The 10,875-nt window shown below is 49.7% G+C and overlaps 1 protein-coding gene across 1 annotated transcript; it reads left to right on the forward strand.

Moving 5' to 3' along the window:
• Window positions 1–1,367: 1,367 nt before the first annotated feature.
• Window positions 1,368–3,309, forward strand: LOC103540449 (olfactory receptor 1f45-like). The gene has a single exon (XM_008507041.2). The coding sequence runs from the start codon at window positions 1,368–1,370 to the stop codon at window positions 2,313–2,315; it is 948 nt and encodes a 315-aa protein (XP_008505263.2). The 3' UTR covers window positions 2,316–3,309.
• The last annotated feature ends 7,566 nt before the right edge of the window (window positions 3,310–10,875 follow it).

Raw genomic sequence — 10,875 nt, forward strand, 5'->3', positions numbered from 1 at the left:
AGCACTTCATAAGCACACAACCACAAGCACACACTGCTCCCAGTGACCGTAGCCAAACTGGCAAAGAGTTACACGAATGTTTCTCAACTGTCACCCCTGTATCAAAGCTCATTGCAGCATTCAACAACGATTAACTTGAAATTATGTTTACATTATAATTTGTATTGTTACTACTCTTTTTTTTAAAAAAGATTTCATTTTTTTCCTTTTTCTCCCCAAAGCCCCCTGGTACATAGTTGTATATTCTTCGTGTGGGTCCTTCTAGTTGTGGCATGTGGGACGCTGCCTCAGCATGGTTTGATGAGCAGTGCGATGTCTGCACCCAGGATTCGAACCAACGAAACACTGGGCTGCCTGCAGCGGAGCACGCGAACTTAACCACTCGGCCACGGGGCCAGCCCCTATTGTTACTATTCTTTGGAACTACTATAAGGGTATTTTCCAGCGTTTGCCAAACACTTCCGGATTTCAGCAATGAGACAATCGTACTGGTGCGTACCGGTGGTACCCTAGCCTTGGATTAGCAGCAATAGGTCATGGTTGCTCTTGACATGAAAGGACAGACAATGCTTTTGAGGAGTGTTGAGGTCCAATGGAGCCAGAGAAAGGACACAGGAGCTGGAGGGGTACTTGGGACAAAGAAGGGATTCCTTCAAAGACAGAAGGAATTTTGGAATCCTTGCATCTTAGTCTGGATTCTCCTCAAAGCAGGTTCTGTGTCAAGGACTTGAGTGCAAATAGTTCACTTGAGAGATAATCCCGGGAGACCCAATGGGCATTTGGGGAAGGGAGGTGTGGATAAGAAGCTCCCTGCTCCAGGCAACTGAGGGGTGATCCTTATAGGGACCCCTTGGAGCGCACACCCCAGAACTGCCCCACTCAGGAGTGCTAAGGTCAGGGGATTCACCCAACGAGCCCTGTTCCTCATTGGCCCAAGTTCACTCCCGGGGGTGTCAACTCCCAGTGCTTCCTCTTTACCCTGTGTGCAGGCTGAGCTTCCTCCTGTAGCCAGACAAAGCCTGGGGCATAGAGATGTGGGTGGTGGAGGTGAGAAATGGTCAGCGTACTTGGGAGCTGTGTACCAAGCTGCAGGTGACACCCTGCAGGGGGCCTGTGGGGAATGAATGGTGTGTCCACTGATGGCAATGATGCAGCAAATGAGTGGAGGGATCCTGTTGCAGGAGAGAGTGGGAAGAATTGATGAATGTCCGAACTAACCAGAGGAGCTGAGATCCAGGGCGCCATGGGCGCGGGGCGGGGGGGGGGGGGGGGGGGGGGGGGGCGGGGGAGGGGGGGAGCGGGGGAGGGGCGGGGTGCTTGGCCAGGACCATGGACAGCTCCTCTGTTTCCTTTCTGATTGACGCAGGATGGCCATGGAAGGGGCAAACCTCACCTGGGTCTCTGAGTTCCTGCTCCTGGGCCTCTCAGAGGACCCCAAACAACAGCAGCTTCTGTTTATACTCTTCCTGAGCGTGTATCTGGTCACAGGGCTGGGGAACCTGCTCATCGTCCTGGTCATCACCAGCGACATCCGACTCCACACTCCCATGTACTTCTTCCTGGCCAACCTGGCCTTCGTGGACATTTGCTTCACCTCCACCACCATCCCCAAGATGCTGGCCAACCACGTGTCAGGACACAAAGGGATCCCTTCTGCAGGCTGCCTGACCCAGATCTTCTTCTTCATCTGGTTTGCTGGCATCGACAGCTTCCTGCTGACTGCCATGGCCTACGATCGCTATGCAGCCATATGTCACCCTCTGCACTATGCCACATCTGTAACACCGCAGCTCTGTGGCCTCCTGGTGGCGGCATCCTGGACTGCAGCCTTCGGGAATGCCTTGACTCACACAGTATTACTGACCCGCCTCTCATTCTGCTCCTACAACCGGGTCCCCCATTTCTTCTGTGACCTCAGCCCTCTGCTGAAGCTGGCCTGCTCCGACATCTTTCTCAACAATGCAATGGTGTACACTGTGGGTGCCCTTTCTGTCATCGCCCCCTTCGTGGGCATCTTGGTCTCCTACACACACATCTTTGCCGCTGTGCTGAGGATCCCATCCACGAGAGGCAAGCGGAAGGCTTTCTCCACCTGTGGCTCTCATCTCTGTGTGGTGTCTCTGTTCTACGGGACGCTCATTGGGGTTTATTTCAGCCCCACGTCCTCCCACACGGCCCAGAAGGACACAGCTGCTGCGGTCATGTACAGTGTGGTCACTCCCATGCTGAACCCCTTCATCTACAGCCTACGCAACAACGACATGAAGAGTGCCTTGGGGGCCCTCATCAGCAAGAGGCCAGTTTTTATTCAGTGACCACAGCACTGGAACTTCTGAGCATCCAAATGCAGTGCCCATCTGTCCTGAATTTCCCTGCGTAGTCTCAATCTTAGATATCTCTTTCGCATCACTTTCGGCTCATTTGTTTATTACTCCACCCTTCCAACAGCTATTTGTTGAGTAGTATTCCATTCTAGGCATGCTTTTAAGGGCTGAGGTCCAGCAGGGAACAAACAAAATCCCTGACCTTGTGGTGCTTATGCTGCAGCCTGAAGAACAATCATAGTTAGAAGGAAGTGCTCCAGAAACCAGAGAGACCAGGATTCAAGTCCCACTGTGGGTTAAGGTTCAGATTAAGCAGTTATAACCAAGAGACACAAATGCAAATGCTCAAAAGTCATAAGATTTTCCAGACTGAATTCTTGGTTTCTTTAGCAGCATAGTACCTTCAAAGAACTTAGCTGGCATCTGGTCTAGTTGCTTCTAGTTAGTTCCGTTCATAGGAACCACATCCAATGTTCTTTCCAAGCCAGAGCTCTTGTGTCTATTTAATTTGCAGTATTCACTTCCTTGAAGCCTACATCTTTGTCACTGTCAGTTAATGGTCATCTGAAACAATAGCCTTGGGTGGAGGCAAGGGCCCTGCCTATACTGTTTTGGGGGACAGGAAGCTCTTCCAATCTTGTGATGTTTCTGACTCTGAAAAGTGGCCAATTCCTGTCTAAGATCAGCTCTTCCTTGTAATTCCTTGCCACCTCATAGTGACGTTCTAGCTCTTCCCATTCACTTCTAGAAACACAGGGTGAGTAGACACGATCTGTCTTCCAGGTTATCACAGTGACAGTATTACCAAATGTCCTTATTTGGCATAGTGAGAGTCACCAGCTTTCCAGCTTGCAATATTTATGTCCTTACCACCAGGTCACTAAGCTAATGAAACTGATTTTCCATTTTTGTGTTGGCAGCACCCCAATTCTTGTATCAACTTCTGTATTACTCAGGATGAAGAGCTTACTTGCTGTAATAGGTTCCTAGGGCTCCCGTAACATACAACAAACCAGGTGGCTTGAATAATGGAAAAGTATTGTCTCAGTTCTGGAGACCAGAAGTACGAAATCAAGGTGTCAGTAGGTTGGTCCCCTCTGAGGCTGGGAGAGAATCTGTTCCATGCCTCTCCCTTAACTTGTGGTGGTTTGCTGGTCATCTCTGGTGTCCCTTGACTTGTAGATGTCTGCCTTCATCTTTCAAGGCATCCTCCCTGTGTGCATGTCTATCTCCAAATGTCCCCTTTCTATAAGGACACCTGCTATCTTGGATTAGGAGCCCACCCTACTCCAGTATGGCCTCGTCTTAACTATTATATACAAAACAGTCCTATTTCCAAATAAGGTCACATTCTGAAATACTGGGGGGTAGGACTTCAACATATAAATTTGGGGAGAGGACATAATTCAACCTATAATATTTGCTTTAAAAAAAGACTAAAAGAGTTATGGCTCAAGCAAGATAGAGGTTCATTTCTCTCTCATATAACAGAGTCTAGGTCAGTGGACGACTCTGCTCCTTTCCGTCGTTCAGAGACTCAGACCCATTATGTCTTATTTCTTGCCCATTTCCCAGGGCATTAGTCTTGTCTATAAGATTGAAGCTGCGAACTCTAGATTACAAAAATAAATAGTAACAGAGCACAGGGGAGGCAAGCCCACGATCTTGAAGCCCCACATACTTCTCACATTCCACACTGGGTTTTGCCTAGCGGCAAGAGAGGCTGGGAAGTGTGGTGTAGGTGGTCAGCCATGTGGCCAGGCTGCGATTCTATCATTACAGAAGAAGGAAAGAGTAGATTTTTGTGGAAAGCCAGAAGTCCACCTTCCATCCTTCAAACCACCAAATACATGGAAGCATGCTTCTTCCCACCCATAGAATCCACTGACAGCCCGCCCTGAAGAAGGCAACCTGAAGTCCTGTCCAGCGGATGCATTTAGAGTCCAAAATCTCTGGGTGATGCAGTCTTCTTCATCAGGATGGAATGTTTCCCCCATGATCCAATAATTTGTGAACTAAAAGTCCATTTATCTGGCCATCCCCTCACCCAATGTACAATATAAGACCAGCTGCTAGTCCATAATAAGGATCAAATCTCGTGGGGCAGGATTTCTTTAAAAGTTCCCTGCTATGAAGTGGAATAAATTCATTGGCTCTCTGGGCGAGACTCCATTGCCTGCTCCTCCCTCTGGAGCAGCTCTTCCTTGTCCATTTCCCCTCCGTGGCCACATTTGAACTGAACAGCGGGGGAGATGCCCTTCTTGGGACTTCTGCTGCGCAAATCGGGCCATCAGACACTGATTCCTCTGGTGCAAATTAGGAAGTTGGGTATGGCTTTGAGGCTCAAACAGGCAGGGGCTGGGGTCTTGGTTTCAGAATGATTCTCCAGAAAACTTAGTAGGCTATTTGCTTTGAGTCAGTAACCACACCCAAAGTTCCTTCGTGGACTGGCTTTACTTTTCTTGATTTACTCAGGTCTCCCTATCATGTTAATGGTGGCTACCTGAGGTCATTTGAAACAAAGGTCTTGGGTGGGAAGGTGTGTTGGTCCCAGCCTATTGATAGTGATATTTCTCCTGGGAACACCTGAGTCACTCACCTTGTGAGTAGTACGAACTCACAAATAGTTGGTACCACTTGTGGCAGCCCCCACAGACACTTCCCCCACCAGAGCCAATGTTGCGGGTGGTTGGCCCTCGTTCTTCTTCTTATTCTTATGATGATGGCAGGATGCATTTCAGCAGCACCATCAGGGAGCTTTGAGGAACAAGGTTTATTGCTCCAAGTCCTGGAGGGTCACGGCAAGCCTGAGGGCCACACAGCGATGCGGATGTCAAAGAGAGGGAAGGAGCGTGGACCTGGATCTCTGACTTTATTGAGGCCCAAGGGTGAGGTGCCTGGGTTTCAAGGGTTCTCTCTTCAGTGGCCAGTGTAAAGCCTAAGAGGGAGAATTAGGAAGCAGAGATCCCCAGGCGGTCAGTGACCCAGGTCACCCAGGGCTTCCTGACGGAGGGAACGTCTCGCGCGGGGGCAGCCAGGCTCCTTACCTGATTGTTTTGTCAGCAGCTGTGTTATACAGCTGGCAATATGTTTATTCAAGACGATATCTTTTGAAATGGATGCCTCGGCACCAAGAGCTTAGGATCAGCCTCTTACGCTATGGAGGGCAATGGCCCTACTAACCACTATCTGAGAGACGAGCATCGGCCGGCTTCTGCGACTCTGAGAACTCTCCTCTGTGGACTTCTCTCTCTCGGCCAACACTTGAAAGAACGCCTGCTCGCTCTCTTGTAACACTTTGCAAAAAGCAGCCAGGAGCAACAACTCGCGAAGATGTTCTTGCTCCTTCTGATTGCTTCGTCTAGAGATGCAGACTCGAAAGCTACTTGAACTGTCTCCCAGGTTCTCAAAGATTAAGCCAATTGTAAGGGAGACGGAGAAGGTGACAGGGCTGCCAGGTCCTAATTCTGTCTGCTACACAAGATGGGGGAGAAGAAACTGGTGCAGTGCTAGCATCCTCCAAAACAGGCTTCGCTGTTTTCTTCCGTGTGGCCTTGTGCAAGTCATTTCCCCCCTCTCATATGTAAAACAAAGGCTAGAGGACCTGGAGCACAGGGCTGTTAGGAGGATTAAATGAGATAATGAGGTGCATGCTTGACTGGCAAGCAAGAGGATTTTAGTTATTAAATGGATACATGTATTTTTTTAAATGTGTATCAGGAGAAAACACAACTAGTACCTCAAGCACACTAGGATGAGGCCAAAGAAGTTATTTGAGATTTGTTTTTAATAAAAACAATCCCACAGCATTTATCATCATCTGGTAATAACATAAGGGTAATCAAAACAACAGGAGCAAACATTTTAGAATTACATTCCCAACAGGACACCCAGAAAGAACCACCCATGTTGCCTTCTCAACAATGCCTCACTTCATCGAGCATTTCCCACTGGAGACGCTTTGGAGCAAAGTAAGAGCATCTCCTTTTAGCAGATTCGACCGAGTGGTTTTCCTGACTTGGTTTTAGAATGACTGTCTTCTGCTTCATCTAATGCAAGGTTCGTATACTCCTCAGAACCAACGTCCAGCGCCACATCTGCACATTCACTTGCTCATGAAGCCACACCTGAATCGAGATCTCTCCCGCAAGTGTCTGAAGACGAGGATGATGGGCTGCGCGTCACCTGCTGCGCGTCTTGGCCCTGACCACAGTGGGAGCTCACGAAGACCACTCTAACCTACCTGAGATGTTTTTCAATGCTGGATTTAAAGGAAAAACATCAAGTAAATGACGGTACCTTTGGTACACAGACATGGCCTTGGCAGATGCTGCTGATAGCCCCTCCCCATGTTCCTTCAACCTGCCCACAGTCCACCCACAGACAGGTCCCATTACACACCAACCACTTCCAACGCGGGGTGTTCTTGGCCCAGTGTGGAGCAGACCAGAAGTGCCCGGGTGTTAATGCCCAGAAGATAACCATCAACCGATGAGGGTCAAGCATTGGTGGGCATCTGCCCCCAGCCTCCTGACCCTCAGCCGGATGACTCTAGGTGTCTTCAGAGCAGAAGTCAGAAGTCACTCAGAAGATCCCAAGGGGAACAGAGACTCGGGTGCCCATAGCTGTAGCCCACTCATGGATGTGCCTCCCCTCCCTGGCTCCTTTCCCCACTCTCTCTCCTGGATTCCTGGGACTGCCTCCCACAAATCCTTGTTTGGGGGCCTACTTTTGGGGAAACCCAAAGTAAGACATGGACAAAAGGTAGAGGTGATATGAGAATGACTGCATTTTGCAAACCCTGAGGTAGAGCGTGTAAAATAGTTACTCAGCGCTGGCGTACGCGAACTCATGAATGACTGTGCTGTCTAACGTCTGCATATGTTACTCTCCGTCCTAGGAACCATCCTCGAGTTTGTCTATGAGTCACACATGTCATTATGCTCTGCATTTAGCCATTCTCAGTTGAATTCTAGAATATTTTACAGTAGACGTAAGAAAGTAATAGAACCAACTTACTTGAAGTATTTTGAACCAATGTTGTTATTCCATATATCAATCAATTTTTAGCATTTCTGCTACCTTTGGGATGATGATAGCTTAACTTTAAGAAAGTGACTGTTTTCTCTGACGTTTGCTTTCATTATCATTGCACAATTTTTAACAAAAAAAAATGGTACACAACAAATGCCGTTAGTTATTGTTGCTGTTGTTACTTTTTTTTATTGTGGTAAAATACACAAAGCATGAAATTAACCATCCTACCCATTTTTAAGTGTGCAGTTCAGTGGCCTTGAGTGCATTCACAGTGTTGCACAACCATCACCATCGTCCGTCTCCAGATCTTTTTATCCTGAAAAACAGGAACTCTGTCCCCATTGAGCACGAACTCCCCATCCCCCTTCCCCAGCCCCTGGCACCCACCATTCTACTGTCTGTCTCTCTGAATCTAACTATTCTAGGGACCACAGATGAGCGGGATCAGGCAATAGCTGTCCTTTTGTGTCACGTGTCAGAGTTTCATTCCTTTCTAAAGTTGAATGCTAGTCCTTTACGGATGGACCACATTGTGTTTATCCATCATCCATCGATAGGTTCTTGGGTTGTTCCACCTTTGGCCTCTTGTGAATAGTGCTACTATCAACACGCGCATGCAATGTTATTGTTACTTTGTATTACTATTATTATTCATTCAAAGTCACAGAAATTCCAATATGCCAATGTTCAAACTCAGGGTGTTTTAGGAACCATTTCCATATAATTTGGGAGTATAGAGGGATTGCTCATAAAAATCAACTCCCTAAGCCAAAGGCATCTTCTGCTCGATACCCAAGACGTTGGTCCTTCTCAAAAGGAGTAGTTCTCAACAAGAAGGTTGACTTAGCCCACTCCCCCAGGGGACATTTGACAATGTATGGAGATATTTTTGGTTGTCATGACTGGAGGTGGGGTGCCAATGGCATCTAGTGGGTAGAGGCCAGGGATGCTGCTAAGATCCTACAGTGAACGGGACAGCTTCATACTATAAAGAACGATCCGGCCCCCAAATGTCAATAATGCCAAGATTGAGAAATCAGCCTCAAAAGGATGGCATGCTTTAACTCTTCACCACTTGACTCTGCACCAGGTCAGAAAGGCAGGAGCTGAGGTGGGACCTAAATAAGCTAAATCTAGGGTCCCAGGTAAGACACCTTGGTGACAGGTGGCTTCACAGAGAGAACAAAGAGGTATCAAGAACTGTGAAAGGTCTGGGATTTTAGCCTCCCTGCAAGCTTCCAATTTAAACCTGCCACAGTTTCACGGATGCTGGCAGAAGACACGAGACTCCAGGATCAGAGACAAAGGACTTTATCGCTCACAGTGCAGCAGGCAGCACGAACTTCGCGTTTTTGCTGGTTCCTCCCAAGTCCTATGGGGATGATGCAGGTGAACTCAGATGGGTGCTGGATGCACACTCGGTTTACATCACAGCTGAGGAACTCCAAGCTTAGAAATCCTAGTTTTTTCCTATCTCAGAAGGAGGCGTTATCTTTACTATGTGGACAGCAAACAAACCTGCCCTCTGCTCCCCAAGAAGAAACTCTCTCTACCTTCCAAGCCTGTTTGCTGTACAAACATCCTTGAAAAGATATCCAGAACAAAAGTTGTGCACGTCCCTGCTTGTGAGCTGTACAAAAATGCCAGAGACTCAGGGAGGCTTGTCTCCCTACAGCAGTAGCACTGACGCCAGTGGGTGGTGGCTGTCATCTGTGAAGGTACTTCAGGCTGCAGGTCAAGCACAGAAGGCTGTTCAGGGTATAGTGTAGTGGTTCAGTGTGTAGACTCAGGAGTCAGGCACCCTGGGTTCAAATCCTGCTTCTGTCTCTATTTAACTGTCCCCTTGACCTCTCTGTGCTCCAGTTTCTCCTGCTGTAAAATGAGCAAAATAACCCTATCTCATTATTATTGTAAAGTTTAATGTATGAGTTTCTATATGCAGGGGCAGCGCGGGAAGAATGAGGCCACGCCAGTGTTAACTGTCGTTATTGTTAATTATCATGATGCAGCGAAGCTTGGGGTCGTGCCTGCTTTTCTGCATTTGTGGGCAAGCCCTGTAACCCACACAGTTCTCTCAGAGTCTGTCTCAGACATTTCTGGCAGAACACGGGGCCTTTGCTCCCTCCTTCCCACACTGAGTTAAAAAACGGGTCAGCAAGGGCTGGAGGGCTGGTGGTTTCAGAATCCGGGGCGTCAGACAGACTCGGGTTTAGATCCTGGCTTTGCCACATGCCAGCTGTAGGGCCATGGCGAGCAGCCTCCCTGGCGGCCTCCGAGGCCGCGCTGCACAAGGCTCTGAGTGAAGGGCCAGTGGGCCTCCCCCATCGCCCCAAGGGACCCGCTCAGCACACGCTCTGCCTCATCCTCAGCCAGCGCCATTTTGATTGTCATCCTTGTCGTATTACTATTCAGCAAACACTTCTGCCTAAGGCGCCAGCCCAGAACATCTTTGCTCGTCTCCTCCAGCGCTCGGGAGCTCCCTCTGCCCCTCAGCCCCTGCACACCTCACACTCGGGGGCCCTCTCCCCTGCTGTCTGATCCCGCGGCCTCATAGCCCGCCACACTCCCCCTGCCCCGTCTCTGCACTCAAGTCCCTCCCCGCCGTGGTCTTCACATACGCAGCACCCATCTCCACCAACCCCACCCCACTCTTCAGTCCTCCCTCAGACCTTGCCTCAATTGTCCCCTCCCCAGGGCAGCCTTCCCTGACTTCCACCCAAGACTAATCAAGTCCCTGTGTTACTATTCCATTGGTTTTGGGGTGGGCTTTTTTTTTTTTTTTTTTGGTGAAAAGATTGTCCCTGAGCTAACCTCTGTGCCCATCTTCCTCTATTTTGTATATGGGATGCTGCCACAGTGTGGCTTGATGAGCCGTGTGTAGGTCCGCGCCCAGGATCGGAACTGCAACCCCAGGCCCCCAAAGCAGAGCATGTGAACTTAACCCCTGTGCCACCAGGCCGGCCCCCTTTAACATTTTCACTTGACACTCTGGGGGCCTGCCGGGTCCCCTCAGCTCCCACTGTTCCCCGCCCCCACCCAGGGTTTCCTTCTTCCAGCAACTGCATCTCTGGGGGGAAGGGGGCTCTCTCCACCGCTGAAGCTGCCGTCGCCCATGCAAAGGCAGACCAGGAATGCTGGGGATCAACACCCACAGAGCAGCCTTCATCCAAGAGGACTGGAATTGGCGGATAAACACCCCAGCTCCCCCACCCCGCTCGGGAAACTCTGCCGAGAGCGCTCTCGACTGCCCGCAGAGGCTGCGGGCGGGACTGCGCCTAGTTGTCCGAGCGTAACCGCTTTATCACCGAGCCCCCCGTCGCGCCTCCGGCGCTTCCCTGTCTCGCTCCCCAGCCCCTTCCCGCGTCTCCTTGGGTTACCTCCCAAATAAATTCCTCGCTCTCGAATTTCTGTCTCAGGATCTGCTTCTGGGGGAGCCCAACCTAAGGCAGCAGTCTCGCTGTCGTGATGAGTTCCGTGAGTGTTTGCAGGCATCGGTCCCTCTCCGCCGGGCTGC

This window comes from Equus przewalskii, chromosome 20 (genome assembly GCF_037783145.1).
Source record: "Equus przewalskii isolate Varuska chromosome 20, EquPr2, whole genome shotgun sequence".
NCBI lineage: Eukaryota > Metazoa > Chordata > Mammalia > Perissodactyla > Equidae > Equus > Equus przewalskii.